General features: G+C 41.8%; 3 protein-coding genes across 5 annotated transcripts; all 3 read left to right on the plus strand.

The window, feature by feature from the left end:
* The first annotated feature begins 1,132 nt into the window (after positions 1-1,132).
* Positions 1,133-4,660, plus strand: LOC133728213 (uncharacterized). 3 transcript variants are annotated; one of them, XM_062155620.1, is made up of 10 exons: positions 1,133-2,021; positions 2,114-2,248; positions 2,351-2,440; positions 2,615-2,758; positions 3,080-3,184; positions 3,332-3,484; positions 3,581-3,697; positions 3,780-3,935; positions 4,039-4,173; positions 4,307-4,660. In XM_062155620.1, exons 1-9 carry the CDS (start codon positions 1,200-1,202, stop codon positions 4,111-4,113), a joined length of 1,797 nt encoding a protein of 598 aa, XP_062011604.1. In that variant the 5' UTR covers positions 1,133-1,199; the 3' UTR covers positions 4,114-4,173; positions 4,307-4,660. The 3 variants fall into 3 exon arrangements, with proteins under 3 accessions (XP_062011604.1, XP_062011605.1, XP_062011606.1); XM_062155621.1 differs by having other exon boundaries at positions 3,596-3,697; XM_062155622.1 differs by lacking the exon at positions 4,039-4,173.
* A 721-nt stretch (positions 4,661-5,381) lies between these two features.
* Positions 5,382-9,529, plus strand: LOC133728215 (tubby-like F-box protein 7). Its single transcript, XM_062155623.1, has 4 exons — positions 5,382-5,821; positions 6,632-6,719; positions 8,184-8,313; positions 8,770-9,529. Exons 1-4 carry the CDS (start codon positions 5,474-5,476, stop codon positions 9,308-9,310), a joined length of 1,107 nt encoding a protein of 368 aa, XP_062011607.1. The 5' UTR covers positions 5,382-5,473; the 3' UTR covers positions 9,311-9,529.
* A 1,219-nt stretch (positions 9,530-10,748) lies between these two features.
* LOC133728216 (uncharacterized) lies at positions 10,749-13,073 on the plus strand. The gene has a single exon (XM_062155624.1). It carries the CDS (start codon positions 10,998-11,000, stop codon positions 12,675-12,677), a length of 1,680 nt encoding a protein of 559 aa, XP_062011608.1. The 5' UTR covers positions 10,749-10,997; the 3' UTR covers positions 12,678-13,073.
* Positions 13,074-22,185: the final 9,112 nt, after the last annotated feature.

Here is a 22,185-nt window from a genome sequence, read left to right on the forward strand (position 1 = left end):
GATCAAGTATATCCCATTAATGGGTTCAAGTCCTTGTGCGTTGTATATCAAGTGGTTGAACATTTTTTTTTTTTTTTGGTCAAATGTGGTTGAACATTTCGTATCTTCTAATCTCGCTGTTGGTATCTCGTACCTTCATCTCTATTGCAATGAATTAAGCACAGCTAGCAAGGCAATTTATGATCCTACAATATTTTTAAGCTTTTGCCCGTAGGTTAGTTATCTTTGCAGTGTGTCAAGGAATTTCACACATGTTTTTGAATACATAACTCCGAGGATAATGAGTAAAATGGGGCTGTTGAAGGGTGTCTCCTCTCTTTACTTTTCATTAACTATGAGACACTTTAAATAATAAGATTAATCTCATGTCCTACACTCCTAATCACCGGAATTCAAAAGCCAATCTGAATTGGCAAGGAGGCAAAGCAAACCAGTGAAAATTGAACCCAAAATCCTCTTGTTCATTAGATTTTAGTAATGAATCAAGCTTCATCATCCCTTGTTGATTGGAAATTTGGAATGTAGTTTGGAGAAGTGGTATTTTTTCATATTCTTGTTGGATGATAGTGATACCACACAAGAATTTTTGCAAGTCTACATTCTTTGGTTGTACATGTCTAAAGAAGATTACTATTCAATAAAAAAAAAAGGACCATGAGAAAAGTATTCATTTAATGTTTAAAACGACTGAACGACAACATAAGTGAAAATGTTGAGAACCAAGTATAACACGACTATTTAATCTATCGACAACATAAGTGAAAAGTCCATAGTTCTAGAATGACGTTTTGAAAAGAAAATAAACAACATACTTGAATCAGAGTGGGTATGAAGTTTTAATAGGTCTTATCTGATTTGTGTTTCTTATTAGATGAGTGAGTTTTAATTATCATGTCGATTTCTTATCAAGTTATTTTTTATTTTTTTAATATGATGCTCAACTCTTTTTTTTTATTTTTTTAATATGATGCTCAACTCTTATCTCACATTAAAATAAGGAGGTCCGAAACTAAATCACTTTTATAGTTTTAATTCCCATTGCCTTTCGGTTTGGACCAATATTCTAACCTTGAGGGGTTTAGCAATACGTGGCAGCATCCCATAAATCTATAGACCCCCCCCCCCCCCCCCCCCCCCTCCAAAAGCTCCACTCTTTCTTTCCCCAACTGCTTCTTCTTCTTCTTGTTCAAATTGCAGCAATGGATCCCTATTATGAACAAAGACTCAGAGACGAAGTCATTTACCTCCACTCTCTCTGGCACCAAGGTCCCCCGGCAAAAAATCGCCGAAACCCCAATCCCTTTCCCAATTCCACAATCCGAGCCACCCCAAATGGCGGAAACCCCCAATTGCCGTACCCGATCGCCGCCCAAGAAGGCCCCACCACCAAGAGGAAGGCAAGAACCGAAATTGAATTTCCCAGCAGCAACAAGAAGCCCTCGCAACCCGACCCGCGTTGGGAATGCCCGGGTCCGGCCTCGAACGATGACTCAACCTCTGAGTGGCCCTCATCTGGGTGGACAGTGACTTCAGCCAAGCTCAATTTGGCTCCGGCGTCGGCGGAAGAGCAGTTGAGGCACCACGCGCTTCGGCTACACAACCGGGCCTTGGAGGCCTGCGGCGGATTCTCTAAGGGCAATGCCGGGTCGGGTAGTGGGTCCGAGAGTGAGGAGGAAGAAGAGGATTGCAAGGTTGGAGATGAGGAGAATGAGGAGTACAAGTTGTTGTTGAATTTGTTTGTGGAGGAGAGTGGGTTGAGGAGTTATTACGAGGGGAATTGGGATAGTGGTGAGTTCTATTGCTTGGTGTGTGGTGGGTTGGGGAAGACGAAGAAGATCAAGGGTTGTACCGGGCTTGTTCAGCACGCGGTTTCGATAAGCAAGACGAAGAAGAAGAGAGCTCATAGGGCTTTTGCTCAGGTTGTGTGTAGGGTTTTAGGGTGGGATTTTGGCCGGCTGCCCATTGTTGTGCTCAAAGGCGAAAGGCTCAGTTTTTATTTGGCGAAACCGGGCGATGAACAGGTGATTAAAGTCTGTTTTTCGGGTAATGGTTGATATTTGAATGCGGTAATTGTTGCGGTTTGATTGAATTTGGTTGTGTTGTGATGGTGCAGGGTGAGAGTGAGGTAAATGTTGGTGCTAGTGAGGCTGTTTCGGGTGCTGTTAAAGACAATGTGGGAGATGAAAGGGATGGTAATGCCGAGTCAGGTGAAAAGGAAGCATCTAATGGAGACCTAATGATTTGTCAGGTTATTTATGTCTATCACTTTGAGTTAGTTTTTGGGGTCTTGAACTATAAGTGAGCTCCGGCCTTGTTTTACTATAAGTTGATATTGGTCGTGCTGTTGCAGAAATCTTTGAAAGATGATGATGCAAATCAATACAAAGAAACCCTTAATAAGGGGATATCAGAAATCAAAGAAGAGGCAATGGATACGCGGGTGAGATGATTGTTCTAAAATCATAACTGTTACGCCATATCTTTTCTTTTATGTTTCTTCTTAGGGGGCATGTTGGGTCCGAAATAAGTTCCTTACATTTTAAAGATTTTAATTTCCTCTTGGTTTGTAGTTGCTGAGGTTTATATTAATTGGGTTGAGTTGTGCATATTGCAGAGTGAGCCTGAGTTAAATGTTGACCGGTTGGATAGTGCACTGAAAGACAATGTGGCAGCTGAAACTGATGCTTCTGCTGAATCTAGTGAAAAGGAGGCATTTGATGATCATCAGTGCAATGGTAAAGAACCAATCATCTGTCAGGTTAGTCATCACTGTAACTAGGCTTTTGTTTTTAAACTGTACACAAGTTTCAGTCTTTCAGATGTTTTGCATTGTGGAAAGGGAAAATCTGTAAGCAACGCCTTTGAATTGTACATGAATTGTAAAGACTTCGAAGCCTTTATTTCATCTTAAGAGTATAACCATTGATAGTGCTCAGACCTCAAAGTTTGGTTAAAGCCCTAAAAGGCAAGGGCATAAGAAAGAGAACTAAACCCATAAAAGAGTGCAACACTTGGTTATATATCAAACTTTAGCCGATCAAATTTTTTTTATAATTTAGTGCTGGTTGTCCTGTTTCAGAGCTCTTTGAAAGATGATGGTACAGATAAAAGCAGAGAAAGCCTTGATGAGGGAAAGACAGTATTAATAAAGGAAGCAATTGGAGAAGAAGCAAAGGATGCATTGGTGAGATGATTGTTGTGAAAAAGAATTTACTAATGCCATATACAGTTTTAGATTCTTCAAGTTTATAAATCTCAAGTCCCCTCTTTCGTTATTATTTTTCTTCTTTTTCTTTTCATGGGTTCATTGGGTTGAGTTGTAATATTGCAGGGTGAGCCTGAGGTACGTGCTGGTTCTTGTGAGGGTGTTTTTTGTGTTGTTAAAGACAATGTGGCAGCCGAAAATGATGCCAATGCTGAATTGGGTGTAAAAGAGGTATTCGATGATCATCAGATTAACAGTGAAAATAAAATGATTTGTCAGGTTAGTCCTATCTTTCACTAGAACTTTTTTCTTTTTTCTTTTTAATCGCACACGAGGATCAGAGATATAACAATACAGAAGCTTCATATAATTCAGGTTGTATCGTTTCAGAACTTGTTGTTGAAAGATGATGGTACAACAGAAAACACAGAAGCCCTCAACAAGGGAATATCAGAAGTCGAAGCAAACAAAGAAGATGGAGTGGATACAGGGGTGAGATGATTCTGATATCAGATTTTATTTACATAGTTTGTAGTAATTCCTGAATTCTATTATTGGTCTTTGAACCTTACAGGTTGAAGTTCCGGAAAATGCTGATGATTACAAGCATGATTTAGTTGTTTCCAAAGAAACATTGGATACCATCAGTGGATATACTGGTGAAATAGGCTCAAAGGTGGAACCTGAGGTAGCCTTAGGTGATGGAACACCAATGGCATGTGAGTTGCAGGTATGTTTTGACTCAGTTGTTCACGCCTCAACAAAGTTAGGTGAAATCATAAATTATTATATACATTTGAGTGATATAACATGATTATATCAAATCATTGAAGGCTGAACCTGAGAAAAATGTGGATGGTCCCAATGATGATTTAAATGTCTTTTTGGAGAATTTAGAACCCCTGTAACAGTGGTCATATTCACATACCTTCAATGTTCAAATATCATAAATGTTCTCTCAATTGTTGGTGAGTTCCAATTCACCTAATTAATCAATTCTTAGCAAAGTCACGCAAGTTTCAGGTTTCTATTCCATGTTTGTGTATTTTGCCTCAATGTTATATCTGAGTGCTTTGACATGGCTTCAACGGAACTTTGCAGGACAAGCGCGAGATAACTCCAAGGTCATAACAACTCTGCTATCATTGGCACTTCTGTTTTCCTTCAGATGACGACGACGACTTATGACGGCATAAATTGCTTATGTGATTGTAGAGGCTTTATTTAGGTCTTAATGAAAGAGGTTTTAAATGGTGTATAGGCATTCTTTTGCTATTTATTGTTTCAGTTAATTACCAGCCTGATAAAATTATGAAAGGAAATTGATAGCGGAATAGGATGCAGGGACACAGGAAATAATAATGGAGTGGAAAATAGAGATACCCATTTTGGGTCACTTCTAAAGAATGAAAATTCATTCGTATATTACTTAATGTTAAGAGGCGTATTGATCTATTTCAGATTGGTATAGGTCTACGTTGTTTATAAACATTTTGGAAATTGCTTTATTAGCTTTGGCATATGTCGTCTAAACTACATGAGTGAGAGACCAAACAGTTGTACCTAAATGCCGGCTTTTGCATACGTGAGACCAAAACTATTGTCAGTATTGTGTACCAATTTGTCAACATGAAAGACTTTTTCCGATTGATTTTGTCATTTTTAACATCACTAATAAGTCCTCTTTGGTTACCTAGATTTTGGATTTTTTTTTTTTTTTTTTTTTTTTTTGGGTCAAACAGGTATCAGAACTTGTATTATGATTGAGGACTTCACCCAAACCTGCACCAAACCGAAAATTGTCACTAAAACAAATTTTTTATTTATTTTTTCTCTAAGTATAAAACGAAAAACAAAAAAGTTAACTCGTAGTAAAGTCTGGGCTCAGTAGAGATAAAAAGTAAACACTGTAAATACCTGGCCGTTACTTCGTTACAGTCCTTCCTTCCTCCCATGGGCTTCAATCTTCGAATTCGAAGACCGACTCCGACTGAGTCGTACTAAAGGAAATACCAAAGCAGCTTCATAGATTCACTAACCTCACACGCCGGTCCAACACACAGACCTTTCAATACGTCCACGCGTCAAGTAACCATTCCGTATCTGGACCATCACCCGTCACAGCACGGTCCCTTTATCACTAATTATTTATTTAATTTTCTCAAATATTTTCATCATCAACCTCTCGCTCCAATACAAAAGCGCACAAGCAATGAGATCGTCGAAACCCTAAAATCCCAAAAATCGGAGCCCCAAAATCCAAAAGCCATGTCTCTGAGGAAATCCTTCCTCTCTCGGAAATTCTCCAAATCCTTCCGAGAATTCAACGGCAGCCAGGCCGGCGGCGGCGGCGACCGGCGAGTCGTGCACGACTCGGCCGAGTTGGACCGGGTCTCGGATAGTGTGGAGTCGACGGCGTCGTCGTGGTCGACTTTGCTGCCGGAGCTCCTGGGCGAGATCATACAGCGAGTGGAGGACAGCGAGGACAAGTGGCCGCACCGCCAAAACGTCGTCGCCTGCGCCTGTGTCTGCAAGCGGTGGAGGGATATTACCAAGGAGATCGTGAGAACGCCTTCCGCCAATGGCAGAATTACCTTCCCTTCTTGCCTTAAGCAGGTAAATTCATCACTTTAGGATTTGTTGATCTACTGTTTACAATTTTAGCTTACACAAGGATTTGGATTAGTTTTAGGAGATCTATTGTGGTTGTATGAAGAATTTGTTATTTTGTTGCCAGATTTGTAATTTGTGGAACTTTTTTTTTTTTTTTTCTGTTATGATGCTTTGTCAATTTGTCATATTAGGGTAATTTTATGATCAGGAATTCAGGGAATAGGAAAAATGTTTCAAAATTTTGAAACTTGAAGTATGTCGAGAGCTCAAAATGGAGTTGATCTGTAATCAGAGTGTGTTAGCGGACTAACTTTTGAAGTATGTGTATTTCTGAAGTATGAAAATGCTCTATAATGTTATTTTGTGAGATCAGCTCAACCGTTTCACCCATTTTGCTGCTGTTTTGCTAATTTTCTGATTTGGAGATCATATCTGGCTCTGGTAAATGTACTGTGGAATTTTAAAGCAGTACATGTGCTTGCCATAAAAATCTAGGAAGTTGTTAAACATATCATTCAGTTGTTTGAATCTTTTGTCTTGGCTAGCAGTTATTATATGGAATTCCCCATACACAAATTACCTTCTCCGGTGTTGTAAATTAAATCTAATTGCTGTTGGATGCTGGGTTATTGTTATTATTGCTGTATAGAATGAATGAAGCATGATCAACTTACTTCTATGGAAGAAAAGTATGAAGAGTGAGGTTCCAAAAATTAAGTTGCTTCTGATTTGCTGGTTTTTTGTGTTCACTGATTCAATCAATTTATTGGTTAGTAATGAATTGATCGTTGAATTGTTTTGTGATTCTTGCAGCCAGGACCATCTGATTTCCCGCATCAATGTCTAATAAAACGAAACAAGAAGACCTCAACGTTTTACCTTTATCTTGCTCTTACCCCATGTGAGTATTTATTTTGTTCCTGTTTTTTTTTTTTTTTTACAGTAATGACTTCTCATAGTCTTCAGAAGCTGTTTTAATATTGGTACATAAATTTTGACCTGAACGTCACAGAAACAAAAGTCAAAAAGGGGACTTTTTCTTTGTCAGACCTTTAAGTTGACTTTTATAAGAGGATTCCGTTACTGGTGTTTGAATTCTCAGTTGACTTGACTCGCAGGATCTGGGAAATTCCATAATTGTCATAAAGGCACTATTTAGTTTCTTGGTCTTAAATAGTTTTGGACTCAATTGGCATCTCTCTTATCTTTAGATATCCCTAAAGTGCTAGCAAGTACCCTCCACGGTTAATTGCTCCTGGTGAATAAATGACTTGAGTGGAGATGTATGCTGGTGTCTTTGTGTGCCCTGCAAGACAGCTTTATGGACTCAATCAAATGCATTCAGACAATTATTAAGAACTTTTACCTTTTTAGCATAATGCCTAAATTACAACTTTCCAAGAACTCTGTCATGTACTGACTGAGTGAACAGTGATATGTGATGATTGCGTCGTAGATGTTGAAAATTTTCATCCCTTTAGATGTAATGAATTCCTTCTCCTACCTGTAGAGGTGGTAGTGCGTGTCTTGGTTGGAATTATATGCAAGCGGCTTCAACCTCTCTGTTTCTTTCTCCCACACAAGATTGAATCCATTTCCATCAAGAAGCATATTCGGTGCCAAGGCCTTGGATTTGTGCCTCTGGCTATGCTGCGATTGTTGATATAATGGAAAAGAGTGGTTTAGCAAACATACTTTGCTGAGTAGGAAAATCCCTGGATGGTGATGTGTTGCTCCACAGGTTTTATGCTCCCTAGCAGTCTCAGACCCTTTGCCTTGGCACTGAGTATTGCCATATATGGAAGTGATGGTTGACTGCAGAAGTTCAGTCATTGCTAGTAATTGTAACTTGGACTATTATCATATTATTGCAGCTGAAGTTTGTAGGTATAGTAGAAAATCATAGTGGATTGGAACACAAATTTTACATTTAATTGATCTGTGGTGTGATGAATAGGTTTCAGTTTCTCATTCATTGCATGTAGCAACTAATTTTGGTTTGGACTTGGGGATCTCCATTCTACCCATCTTTTTAAGTACTCTTCCAACGACAGGGATATTAAAGTATCTTCTCTCTTTTGATTTTCGGTCGCTTGGGTGGTTAGAAAGAAGAATATGTCAAATATTGTCATTTGACTGGAGAAGCGAAATTTTTGAAGGGAAATCAGTGGATGCTTAAAGATACTTAGTTTGGTAAATCGTCTGCAATGTTGAACTATCTTTTTACTATGTTTTTGAAGTTATTGCTATGGTACTAGTTTTGTTATGTAGACACTAGGGACCATACACAAGGGTTCTAATTGTTGACAGCTTGGATCCTAATTGTTGATTTCTTTTTTCTTTTTTCTTTTTCTCCTATTCGCAGCATTCACGGATAAGGGAAAGTTTCTGTTAGCAGCACGGAGATACAGGCGTGGGTCACACACTGAGTACATAATATCACTTGATGCTGAAGACATCTCTCAAGGAAGCAATGCCTATGTGGGAAAATTAAGGTAAGGGATTCTAGTGAAGAGAGTTAAGGTGGAGGTTCCATGCAATGTAGTTTCTCTGGTTTGATAAAGTTGTTTGTGCACTGCATATCAGATCTAGTTTTTATTTGATGATAAAACATGAAAGTGTCTTTTGATTCAACTTATCTTCATATGTTGAGGACGACCATATGTTTTTTTGGTTACAAGTTATAGGTTTGAGTTCTGTACCGAGGTAGCTTCACAAAGAACGATTCTTGTTTGTTTTATTCAGAGAGCTAGTTTGTGAAATACCATTTTACTTCACATTGAAAACTAATTCCTGAAAGTTTTTTTTTTGTCCCTACAGCCAATTACTGTTGTGTTAAGATCCATTGCATTACACAGACCAAAAAAAAAAAAAAAAAGATCCATTGCATTACAAGAATGGTTTGAGTTTTCAATTATTTTCTTATCTGCAATTTTATTTGACTTTTGCAGCTCGGATTTTCTGGGTACGAATTTTACAATTTATGATAGTCAGCCACCACATAGTGGTGCAAAGCCTGCAAGCAGAAGGTCCAGCCGCCGTTTTGCAAGCAAGCAAATAAGCCCCCAAGTTCCAGCAGGCAACTTTGAAGTTGGACAGGTGTCTTACAGATTCAACCTTCTAAAATCTAGAGGTCCAAGGAGGATGATTTGCCCGCTAAATTGCCCAGCCTCAGGTGGAAGTGGAAACTCTGAGATGAAGAAACCAGATTATGGCAGTGGTCATAACACAGTCTTGAGGAATAAAGCTCCAAGATGGCATGATCAGTTACAGTGCTGGTGTTTGAATTTCCATGGTCGGGTCACAGTAGCATCAGTGAAGAACTTTCAGTTGGTTGTAGCATTGGATCCGAAAGGAGATGACGAAACGGTTCTCCAGTTTGGCAAAGTGGGTGATGATACATTTACCATGGATTTTAGGCACCCCTTGTCAGCTTTTCAGGCTTTTGCTATCTGCCTTACTAGCTTTGGCACGAAACTGGCGTGTGAGTGAGATAATTTTGTTCTTTCTGTTTATGTTACTTTATTAACAAGCTGGTGCGATTGGATATCTCCATTAATGTGCTCCACTCTACATAAGAGAATTCAATGGATATTGGGTTGCTTATAATGTAAATGGTGCTTTTGTATAAGATTATGCCATCGGGTGCTTATAATGTATATGGTTCTTTCGTATGATCACTAAACAATTTTAATATCATAACTTTTTACAGATCTTTCTTCATGCTTCGAAATTGAGACTAAATTCTGATCACTTGTAAGAATCATATTGGAAATTCAAGTATTTGAGAGAAATTTGTCCTTAATGAACAACTCAGTATCTTTCTGCTAAAACAGACACACCATATGGAGGCAATTCTTTCAGTCCCAACGAATCAATCTCAGCTTGTTAGAATCCAAAAGACAAGCTCTACAAATTAACATCCATCTACTCGTAGGAACATCTTTGGTTGCGTAAGCCCGTATTCCATTATGCTTAAAGAAGTCACTAAATCTAACACTCATGTCCTAAATCTAAATTCAAACAGTATAGTTCTGCAATTGAGAGAAACCAAAATAAGAGCCCACATGGAAGTACAAAAGAGTTTGCAGTGAAACACTCTTCTCAAGATGGGAGCTACAATTCAAATACGCTAGTTGAAACTGACGGCTGATTACAACTGATTAACACATTATAAAATTCAGTACTCGTTGAAATCTTTACACAATCCGGCATGGCTGAACAAAAACACTTTGACTTGAGTATTCGTTCAAGGGTTTCCATCGACTTGTTGAACTGTCAAAATAAAGGAAGAGAAATCAAATTTACAACAATAATAAAAAAGAAAAAAAAAAAAAGAAAAAAAAGAAACCTAGTTGCAACTTGAAAAGGTACAAAAGAAAAGGTTTTCTTCAAGGACTATGAAAAAAAAAAGCAATAAGGAAACCTAGAAAAGGTAGAAGAGAAAAAGTTTTCTTCAAGGGACTATAACATAGCGTAAATCCCAATCTTGCCCCGCTTTTCTTCCTTGTCCAAGTAGGGAAAACAAAAAAAACAAAAAAAAATGTGGGACCCTCAACGATTTTTAAAATCCCTACAATACCCCTCCAACGTAGGCCTGGCAATTCAGCCCATGACCCGTTAACCGCCCACTAAAAACTCATTTATTTCCGCCCGATAACTTAACGTGTTAATGGACTGCCAACCCGTTAACAACCCGTTAGTTAACGGGCGGAAACGGGCTGCACGACGGAACCTATCGAGCCCGGTTAGAAGAGGGTTATAACGGGTTGAGCCCATTAAGACCGCCAACCCGTTAAGTCCGCATGTGACCGCACTGTTGCCAGGCCTACTCCAACGTTCCAACAACGTACACATCCCGGGGCCGTTTCGTAATTCCACCACCAACTCAATCCGAATCCCTCTAGGAAAAGGATTTACCCACCGCCTCTATCAACACGCTTTCTCTTCCTTCTCTCCACCGCCTACGCTTCCTACAAAAACCGCGTCCCACAACGGCTCTCTTCAAAATCGATTCTCGTCGATTTACCAAATCTTTTTTTCCCTCTCTGTTTAAAAATCGATTTCTCGTCGATTACCCAAATCTCCAATCTTTTTTTTCCCTCTCTGTTTAAAAATCGATTCTCGTCGATTCCCAAATCCTCTAGGGTTTCCCAAAATCGATCCTCGTCGATTACACATGGACCACATCCAGACCGACGCCGATGAGGTCCCGATGACTCTCCAGAACACCGAAACTCAAGATTCCTGTTCCGATTGCGATACCGTCCGCTCCGAATCGAATTCCTCTTCTTCTGAAGAAATCGAAATCGATCAGGATTCCCAGTCCGATTGCGAATCGGAGTCGCCGGTTTCCGATCCGTTTGGGGCTTTCACTGAAAACGAAATGACGGTTAGAGCGGAGAGCCTGGAGCGTGAGACTATTACGAAGAGCTTCGTCTCCGGTATGGGACCCGCCGGCGGAGAAACCAGAGTGTTGGCTGTGCATAAGAATTCGAGTTCTGGTCTGACACGGCGGGCGAGGTTCGACTCGTTTCGGGTTTTCACGGAGGCGGTGGCTCGGAAATGCGGCGGGAATCCGAATATTAAGTATGGTTGGTACGGCGGATCGAAGGATGAGATCGCTGAGATTTTGGTTCATGGATTTAGTGCTAAGAATGAAAAGGCTGGTGGTAGAATACAATTGGTTCCGGTGAAATTCGCTCTGGATGCTGCGGTGGGTTCTGGTGTTGATGAAGATGGGATGAGGCATGTGCTGATGTGCCGGGTTATACTGGGGAAGAGTGAGTTGATGCCTAATGGTTCGGATCAAATTCGGCCCCGTTCGAGTGAGTTTGATTCTGGTGTGGATAGTCTGGTGACCCCTAGGAAGTATATTGTGTGGAGTAATTTGATGAACTCGCATATCTGTCCTGCTTATGTTGTGAGCTTCAAGGCTCCTGGTTGCTTAGAGAAGTATGCAGCTCCTCCTCAGAAGATTATTAGCTTCCTTGATCTGTTGCCTGTGCTCGCTAGGTTCTTGCCTCCTCCGAAAATGGCTGTGCTGTACCAATTGCGTGATGATTACAGGGACAAGAAGATTAGTTTAGCTGAGCTGCATCGGAAGTTGAAGCGAGAAGTTGATGGGAAGGTTCTGGCTTCTGCGATGAAATTGGTGACACCTAGACAGCAGGGGAATGCTGGTGCTTTTCCTGCTCCTGGAACTGTTAATTTGCCACATTTGATGAAAGTGCTACCGTTGTTGTTACCTGCTTCGGAAATGGCTGTAGTTGCCAAATTGCGCGACGATTACTTGGCAAAGAAGATTAGCCTGGCTGAGGTGAGTCGACAAGTGAGACTCATAGTTGATAAAAAGGTTATGGCTTCCGCCATGAAATTGATGAAACCTGCTCAGAGAAGTTCTGGTTTACACCGCGGAGCTCTTGTGATGACCGCGCTGGCAAGGTTCTTGCCTCCTTCACAGATGAAAATACTTGGCAGATTGATCATGGATTTCAGGGCAAAGAAGATTAGTGGAGATGAGTTGGATCGAAAATTTAAGCTCATAGTTGATGACAAGGTGTTGGCTTCAGCTATCAAATTGGTGACACCAAGTACTCAGCAGAGGAGTAACACTGCTAGTGATATTAGAGATTTTTTGAAGGTGCCAAATTCTTCAATATATTTCCCTGCTCTGATGCCCGTGTTCGAAAGGTCCCTACCTCCTCAAAAGATGGCCTTGCTTACCAAAAGCCTCAATGATTTGAAGGCCAAGAAGATAACCAGACCTCAGCTGATTCAAAGAGTGAAACTCATAGTTGGTAATGAGTTGTTGGTTTCAGCAGTCAAATCTTACAGAAGCAGGCAGCAACATGTGTGATGGTGCTAATTGTAACTCTTTTGTTCAACAGCAGCCCTTTCAGATTCGGTTGAGACATAGTTATGGTGTAGACACAGAATGGTTCATCATTTCCGCATTATCGAATTGTGAAGACAATCTTTCCTTTGTGCACTTATATCCCCTGATCTTGTAATAAGCACAGGCAGCATGTTGCTCGACATGCTTGGAGTTGTAATGCTACTACTGTCCAGTGGGAATATCAGTGTTGTTCATTTGCGGCTTCAACTATTGTAGTCATTTCACCTGTGAAGAATACATATGAGTATTGTTCATTTGCGGCTTCAATGTTTGTAGTCATTTCGTCATTTCACGTGTGTATAAACTGTGCTCGGACCATGTGTGGTTTGTTTATATATTTATTTCTGCATCGACTGAGACCTGAAGGAGCACTTGCACACAGATAGCAAGTAGTCCTGGGAGACATTGACAAAGTCCAGGCCGTATACCCTCGGATGCCGCTTTAAATTATGGGGTAGTTAATAAAGGGAGTTAATATTTAAATTATGTTAATAAATATGTTAAAAAAAGAAAGATTCTTTTAATAAAAGATCTTTATCAACATGTCAATTTTCCTTGATTGAAATAAGTGTTCAAGTAAATCTCCAATTTGTGTTTGGCCCAAACTCTAGGTTACTTGACCTAGTAGTAATAGGGTTACATTAGAAGGATCTAGATTCCTATTCAATGTACGATTACTTTCCTTGTATGATTCAGACTCTATGCCTTGTAATCCTCTATATAAAGAGGCCCCTATTATCAATGAAAATACACATCGATTTTCTCTCAGTTTCTGATTCCCTAAAACACGTTATCAGCACGAAGCCCTAACTCTGAAAACCCTAATTTCGTAACCCTCAAAATTCTGCAACCACCGCCTCACATATCGAAGCCCTAATCCCAAGGAGCCCAGAACCGGCGGAGGAACCACCGGAACCAGCAGGAAAACCCCTGAACCGGCCGTCAGAAAAATCGGACCGGCCCCTGCCCTGCCTTGTGCCTGCCCCCTGCAAGCATATGCCGAGACCTGCCGAGGTCCCTGTACGCCCCTGCTGAGAGCTACCGACGTCTGCCGACAGTCCCCGCACGCGTCTGCCGAGCCCCTGTCGACTGATCCTGCCAGCCCTCGCACGAGCCTGCGTGCGCCCCTGCGCTCGACAGCACCTCGTACACCTGTCGACAGCCCCTGCGACCCCTGCCGAGCACTGCGCGCAGCCCCTACAACCCCTTGCGCCATCTGCCGTGCATCTGCCGACATCACCTACGCAGCCCCTGCACACGCCTGCACAGCCTCCGCACAGACTCCGCGAGCACCCTGCCTAGCTCCGGCTACCACTGCCGGCCATCAGCTTCCGGCCAATTTTCCGGCCATCTTCAACATCTTTTCCGGTCATCTTCAACATCTTTTCCGGTCAAGAATTCCGGCATCTTTTCAAGGTAAACTTTCCTAAAAGTTCCCGTTTTTTGAAGTTTTTATTACTTTTCTCTTCTTTTTCTCGGGGACTTCCAACATCCCTTCTTCTACCCCCCTTTCTTCTTCATAGGGGAGACCAAAAGCCGAACTGTGGGGGTTCGTGCTCACTCCAAGCTTGGGGCTTGTAGAGTTCTCCAAACTTAGAGTTTGTTGAGAAGAAAACGATCGACCACATACATCATTGTTTCGATCTAATCCAAAACCCCTCTTGGAATCGGATTTTCTTGGAAGCGACTACGCTTAGAAATCCCTAATTTATTGGAAGCGACTACGCTCAGAAATTTTATAGTTTTTCGTGGTAGCCTTTTTCGCTCCGAAACTAATCCTAATCTTGTGTTGTTTTTCAAGATGAGTAACCTGAATAAGTTGAACTTTGTTCCACTAGAGACAACTGGCGCAGGACACCATAGGTGGGTCCGAGATGTGCGCCAACATCTTAAGGCTGATGGACTTCTGGAAACCGTCCAAGAGTCCAGTCAGAACGTGCTCTCCATTGAGCAAGCTACTGCTTTTAACGCAAATCAAGGTACAGCCATAATTCTCATGATAAGGCACATGAATGACGCGCTCCAAAGTGAATACCTCAATAAGGAAGACCCCAGAAAACTATGGGTGGAACTTGAGCAGCGATTTGGCAACGTTCGTGACTCCCTACTTCCTGATTTAGAAGTGAGATGGCATAGCCTCCGCTTTTGTGATTTCAAGTCTGTGCTTGATTATAACTCAGAAGCTCTTCGTATCAAGTCTTTGATGGAGTTTTGTGGCAAAACCATAACTGATACGATGTTGATCGAGAAGACTCTCTCTACCTTCCCTGTCTCTGCCCTGATGATTTCAAAGAATTATCGGATTGATGTGAATGCAGGACGTATCACGAGGTTTCATGAGCTCATTGGCGCCATGAACGTAGCTGAGAAGCATGACAATATCCTTGTGAAGAACTATAATGCTAGACCCGTGGGAACCAAGTCTATTCCGGAGTCTAACTATAGTCGCGCCCCCAAGGGAGGACGCAAGGAGCGAAACCTTAAGAGTAGGGACAATTCTGGACGTTCTGGTCCATATTCTCGCCCTAAAGAGGAAGGAAATCGCCAAGAGAGGCGTGCACGGAACCGTGGAGGTCAACGTGTGAAGAGAGAGAGAGGCGGAGCCTCCGGACATGGTGGTGACGCCACCAAGGACAATGGTCGTTCAAACCGCGCACCAAAGGCGCCTCGATCAAGGGAGCCTGACCATAATGATGTTTGTCTTCGATATGGATCAACTGGACATTGGGCAAAGGCGTGTAAAGCATCCCAGAACATTGCAAACGCATACAAGATGTATCATGAAGCAAGGGAGGCAAATTACATGGAACAAGAAGATCAAGATGGCGATCTCGATCTAAGGGTGGAAGACTACAAGGATCAAGACCCAGAAACTGGCGATTTTGATTAAGTCTTTTTATTTTCCAAGAGATGTAGGCAATTGCCATATTATTTTTGTAGTAGATGCCAATGGTATTAGTCTTTCTTCAAAGTAGGCGTACTCAATGTAAGTGTGATGTCTAGGAAGGTTTTGAGATAAGTGGTACTTAAGCGAGCTTTGCTCCACCGACATCTCTCTACTCACCTGGTCACATTTGCATTGGAATTACCAAAAGGAGTTAGACGACTACCATTGTTTTGCATTAGCTAGTTTATTGGATTAGATTTTCCTTGGTTAAAGAAATGATGATGTAATTCCGTTTGGCTTATTAATAAAAGTTGAGTTCTTTTCTTTATGACTCCTTTTTTAATTATGAGCCTTTTCTTTTAGGAATGGATGAACTACAATGTCTTGCGGATAGTGCGACTACGCACACCAATCTACGACATAGGCAATTATTCTTAGAGATGTTGCCTACATATTCCTCTATGACTACGATGGCTGGGCCATCAGGTTTAGTTCAAGGACATGGAATGGCCCAATTCCTATTGCCAAATGGCACCTTGATTAAAGTCATTGTAGCTCTCTACGCTCCTAAGGCAAATCGAACCTTATTGAGCTTTAAAGATATAAGAGCCAACGGATTCCATGCGGAAACGCATACTGAGAACGGAAAAGAGTTCCTTTGCATTACCTCTAATGATTGTGGACGAAAGCGCATCTTAGAGAAGCTTATGTGTCAATCTAGTGGACTTTATGTCACTACAATTCGACCAATTGAATCCAACAATGTGATAAGAGAAGATCTCTTGGATTCTGACACATATTGGCTTTGGCATGACCGACTAGGACATCCTGGTCATGATATGATGATCCGTATACTAAAGACTTCACACGGACATCCATTCTTCAGAGTGAGAAGAAGCAAGAATTGAAAATTGATTCCTGGACTTAGCAAGACAGCAACAATTGCAGCACCTGCGCTGCAGCCGTCTTAAGGCGCCATAGGGCCGCCCAAGTCCCATGTGATGACGCCATCATTGGCGCCAACCATGAGCATGATGCCATGGTTGCTCCTCCTCCTGGCCATGACGCCATAAACAACAATTTCCATGGCTCCAACGCCATGATGGGAGATGTAGTCACACATTTTGCTTTTAATAGCGCTACAGATGCGCAGACGTAACCAAAATCCTCATTGGTTGCTTCTAAGGCCCCTTGCTCATTTTGCAAAGCCTGTTCCTTCGGGAAATTAGGACCGAGACCGTCCCACGCAAAGGATCCCAAAATACTCATTCCGTTCTTACAAAGAATCCAAGGGGATATCTGTGGACCAATTCAACCATCATGCGGACCTTTTAAATACTTTATGGTATTGGTTGATGCGTTAACATGCTGATCACATGTCGCACTGTTGTCCACTCGAAATGCTGCTTATGCTAAACTCCTTGCCCAGATTATCCGTCTACAGGCTCACTACCCTGACCATCCAATTAAGTCAATTCGACTTGATAATGCTGGGGAGTTTACATCGAAAACGTTCGATGACTATTGCATGTCACTGGGGATTGATGTAGAGCATCCAGTTCCCCATGTTTATACCCAAAATGATCTTGCGTAAGCCGCTATCAAACGACTACAGATGATAGCACGAACATTGGTTATGCGCACTAATCTCCATGTTTCTGCTTGGGGATATGCAATATTGCATGCAGCGACGCTTATTCGTCTACGACCCACTGCAACCCAATCTTACTCTGCGTTACAGCTAGTGACTGGGTACGAGCCTGATATCTAGCACTTACGCATTTTTGGGTGTGCCATTTATGTGCCTATTACGCCGCCACAACGTACTAAGATGGGTCCACAACAACGAACGGGCATTTATGTTGCATATGAATCTCCAACTATTGTCCGCTATCTTGAACCCTTGACAGACGATCTATTTACCGCTAGATTTGAGGATTGTCACTTTGATGAGACAGTCTTCCCATCGTTAGGGGGAGATAAGAACACAGATGTTCAACAGGAATGACAGGAATTATCGTGGTCTGTCCCCACTACGTCTCATCTCGATCCCCGTACCGCACAGTCCGAACTTGAAGTGCGAAGAATAATCGAGCTCCAGAACGTAGCAGACACTCTGCCTGATGCGTTTTCTGATGTTGCCAAAGTGACGAGATCACACATACCTGCTGCAAACTTGCCTGCAAGGATTGATGTCCCGAATAATGGACATAACGCCACTCCTGTGACACCAGGAGATGGCGCCATTGCCCAGCATTGCAATGATGTGGCATCTATGGCCGCAGGTCCCACGAGGAAGCGTGGTAGACCAATTGGTTCGAAGGATACTCGCCCTAGAAAGAAAGCGAATGAGGCACAAACAAATCCTTTGATCATCAATACTCAAAATCCGTCCCATGAGAATGTTCTGGATTATGGTTATGTCCAAGAGACATCATTGGGGGACGCCTCAATGTTAGAACCTATCCCTGAGAACGTAGAGATCTCTGTAACTTACACTAGTGTACATGGGACGTGGGAACGAAGCTCCATCATCATTGATGATGTATTCGCGTATTCTGTAGTGCGTGAGATCATTGAGACCGATGACATCGAACCACGCTCCGTTGATGAATGCCAACGTAGAGCTGATTGGCCAAAATGGAAAGATGCGATCCAGGCAGAACTTGATTCTCTAGCGAAAAGAAAGGTATTTGGCAAAATTGTACCAATACCGCCTAACACCAAACCAGTTGGTCACAAATGGGTATTCGTTAGAAAGCGTAATGAGAGAAACGAGATTATAAGGTATAAAGCTCGCCTTGTGGCGCAAGTCTTCTCACAACGCCCTGGAATCGACTACGAGGAGACTTATTCTCCCGTAATGGAAGTCATTACGTTCCGCTACCTTGTCAGTTTTGTAGTTTTCGAAAAATTGAACATGCAGCTTATGGATGTGGTTACTGTGTATCTATATGGGGATCTAGATGCAGAAATATACATGAAGATTCCAGATGAAATTCAGTTACCCAAATCAAGTGGCTCTAAACCACAGAGCGCGTTTGCTATAAGATTGAAACACTCACTATATGGATTGAAACAATCCAGACGGATGTGGTATAATCGTCTAAGTGACTACTTGATTGGTAAGTGATATGTCAACAATGAACTATGCCCATGTGTATTCATAAAAAGGACAAGTTCCGGATTTGCAAGAGTAGCGGTTTATGTCGACGACATGAACATAATTGGCACCCTTAAAGAGTTAAGGGAAACCGCTGAACACTTGAAATCCGAGTTTAAGATGAAAGATATTGGGAAAACACGGTTTTGCCTGGGTTTGGAACTTGAGCACCGTAGAGATGGTATCTTGATTCATCAATCAGCTTATACCCAAAAGACGCTTAGGCGTTTCAATACTGACAAGATTAAGCCTTCAAGCACCCCAATGGTCGTCAGTAGTCTTGATCCAAAGAATGATCCATTTCGTCCAAAAGATGACGAAGAAGAAGTGCTAGAGGCAGAAGTGCCCTACCTAAGTGCAATAGGCGCGTTATTGTACTTAGCACAATGCACAAGACCGGACATCTCATTCGCTGTGAATTTGCTAGCTAGATATAGCTCTGCGCCAACACGACGCCATTGGACTGGTGTTAAAGATATCTTTCGATACCTAAGTGGTACGATTGATATGGGCTTGTTCTATCCCTACAGAGAGAAGATGGATTCGGACCCATCAAGTGCCAGGGACGCCACACATGGTGGATTGCATTCCCTCTCCCCATCCCAAAACGATATAAGTGTTTGGGAAGGTTTTGCTGATGCTGGATACCTCTCTGACCCACACAAAGGTCGCCCCCAAACTGGCTATGTATTCACCATGGGAAAGACCGCGATATCTTGGAGGTCTACAAAGCAGACCTTAGTCGCTACATCTTCGAATCATGCAGAGATTATTGCTCTTCACGAAGCAGTTCGTGAATGTATATGGCTTCGATCCATAGTTACGCATGTTCGAAGTAATTGTGGTCTGAAGTCTACCACAGATGAGCCAACAAGCATTTATGAGGATAATGCTACTTGCATTGAACAAATGAAGCAAGGCTACATCAAAGGCGACAACACCAAGCATATATCGCCCAAATTGTTCTACAATCAGCAACAACAGAAGCTCCTCAAGATCAAAGTAAACCAGGTTCGATCTGAGGATAATGTGGCAGACTTGTTTACTAAGTCATTGCCCAAATCCACGTTCGAGAAACATGTGGCAAATATTGGCTTGCCGAAATTATCTGAACTCCCATGATCGTAGTCATCAGTGGGAGGCGCAGACATCAGGGGGAGATGTCTACATGTTTGTCTCGAAACGTGAAGGGTGTATTGTGCTCTTTTTCCCCTTCGACCGAGGTTATTTTTGTCCCACTGGGTTTTTGTTACTTGGCAAAGTTTTTAGCGAGGCAACGAGAGAAGCACCGCGTTTGGGCAACACAAGGGGGAGTGTTCAAGTAAATCTCTATTCTGTGTTAGACCCAAACTCTAGGTTACTTGACCTAGTGGTAATAGGGTTACATTAGAAAGATCTAGATTCCTATTCAATGTACGATTACTTTCCTTGTATGATTCAGACTCTATGCCTTGTAATCCTCTATATATAGAGGCCCCTATTATCAATGAGAATACACAGCGATTTTCTCTCAGTTTCTGATTCCCTAAAACAATAAGAAATTTATTTTATTTTGATGTTTGATTTTAACTTTATATTTTACAATTCATAATTATTTGTATGAATTTTTATATAATAAATTAATAATATTGTTATCGGAGATTGGGGCGGGTACAGGGACCTAATCCCCAATGGAGACGGGGATGGAGAATCTCCAGTATCTTATAGGGGATGAGGAATGAAGTCGGGTATGAGGATGATAATTTAATCCCCTTACCCTACCCTCCCCATTGCCATCCTAATAAGTAAGAAATTGTTCACTGAGTTTCTTAGCTAGAGAGAGCCTACAGGTGACAAACAGAGAGATGGGAGAAGATAAATCAAGGCCATTTTTACTCTTTTGGGCACGTGTCTCTTACGGGCTTACATTCCTTCCTCCCAACCTTCTGTCTTCTTCCACTCTAGATCCACAAAAGGGCTGTGACGTGAGAGGAAAGAAACAGGCCGGCTCGGCTTCAAAGGTCAAGTTTGAAGCTGGGTAAGGCTTTTGGTGTTGGCAGTTCTATGTGGAAATTGAGAAATGTCAACACTAAGAATATGTGTGTCACGATACATGTCCTAAAATATCATTGAATTTGAACAACGTTTTCACAGTTCAATGATTGATTGATCGTTAAGGAGTACTTTTGGATGTCGAATTTATAAACTTTCACCTTTTTTTTTTAATTCTTAAGCAAGTCAACGCCTTAGGTCAGTGTTCCAAGGAGGATTTGTAAAACCACTTTTTGTAAGCAGTTAATTGAAATTTAATAAATATAATCATTTCGGAAAATTGAGACAAGTTGCGGTCATGCCACGGTCCAGTCGGTGTGCCTAATAGATATATACAAGGGTAACGAGCTTTCAGCCTAAGACAAGTTCAGGTCCAATCACTCCGGAACGCGCCTTTACACGCTCGTCGAACATGTCTTTCCAGAAAGGGTCAGATCTCCATTTGACCTCCACCCGGTGCTCACTAGTCCCACACCAAAAACAAGGGAAATCTCAGACCTTCAACTCTCTATATAAATCCACTCCTCAGAATAGTTAAGGTATGTTACTCACCTACTGTTACTTTGTTAATATTGAAAGTCGACTGACTCCTAATCCCTCTCTTGATGCTTTTGTGTTATACTTAGCAGGTGACCATCGTGTACCTCACTATATTAGCCAGTCATACCAAACTCACTATCCCCCGAACACTATCAACGCTTCTATCTAGACGCCTTATCCTAGGCACAAACAGTCATCGCCACTGTCAAGCCTTACGGCGGTCGGTCCTTCTTGCACAGCATCAGTCAGCAAATTTTAGGTCTACCCACCACCCAAGTAGAAGCCACTGAAGCCCAATCGAAGCCGGCAAAAAAAGACCCGCTGATCTGCTACTTGCCTCCCTGACACTCCTTGACATCGACTTGCCTTCCAAACAAGCTACAGCAAATGTCGATCACTGGTAAGACCAAGACTACCGGTAAGACCAAAAGTTGAGCGCTTCTGCCTATCTGCTACCTGCTGGCTCTATCACGCCTTCAAAAGTCCAAATCAAAATAAGTGGTGTTGCCGCAAATGTGCTCCACACACTGAGAACAAAAACCCAGAAAAATCTCACTTGGCCTAAACCAGCGCTGGACATGATCGGACACCGCTGTCGTTTTGCACGAAGCCCTAGTCTAGGGTTCTCTTTTTTGACTTCTATTATTCGTAATACTTGGGTTTCTCCCCTTTTAGTATACTTTTTATAGAATAAAAGATGTAATAAATAGCATTAGTTCAGTTAAATTAAAATAATATTTTAATTACTGTCTTTACCGTCTGAAATTTTTTTAAGTAGAAAGGATAGGGCTCATCTTCTTCCCCTCATAAGTCATAACTTCGATTCAAACCACAACCTTGTGCAATGT

This window comes from Rosa rugosa, chromosome 2 (genome assembly GCF_958449725.1).
Source record: "Rosa rugosa chromosome 2, drRosRugo1.1, whole genome shotgun sequence".
Classification (NCBI taxonomy): Eukaryota; Viridiplantae; Streptophyta; class Magnoliopsida; order Rosales; family Rosaceae; genus Rosa; species Rosa rugosa.

Bases quoted from the DNA above. Each gene is read 5' to 3' on its own strand.
- LOC133728213 (XM_062155620.1), top strand. From the start codon at position 1,200: ATGGATCCCTATTATGAACAAAGACTCAGAGACGAAGTCATTTACCTC. The intron at 3,185-3,331 runs GTGAGATGATTG...GTAATATTGCAG, and splicing joins AAGAAGCAAAGGATGCATTG to GGTGAGCCTGAGGTACGTGC. The intron at 3,936-4,038 runs GTATGTTTTGAC...AAATCATTGAAG, and splicing joins CAATGGCATGTGAGTTGCAG to GCTGAACCTGAGAAAAATGT.
- LOC133728215 (XM_062155623.1), top strand. From the start codon at position 5,474: ATGTCTCTGAGGAAATCCTTCCTCTCTCGGAAATTCTCCAAATCCTTC. The intron at 6,720-8,183 runs GTGAGTATTTAT...TCCTATTCGCAG, and splicing joins TTATCTTGCTCTTACCCCAT to CATTCACGGATAAGGGAAAG. The intron at 8,314-8,769 runs GTAAGGGATTCT...TGACTTTTGCAG, and splicing joins GCCTATGTGGGAAAATTAAG to CTCGGATTTTCTGGGTACGA.
- LOC133728216 (XM_062155624.1), top strand. From the start codon at position 10,998: ATGGACCACATCCAGACCGACGCCGATGAGGTCCCGATGACTCTCCAG.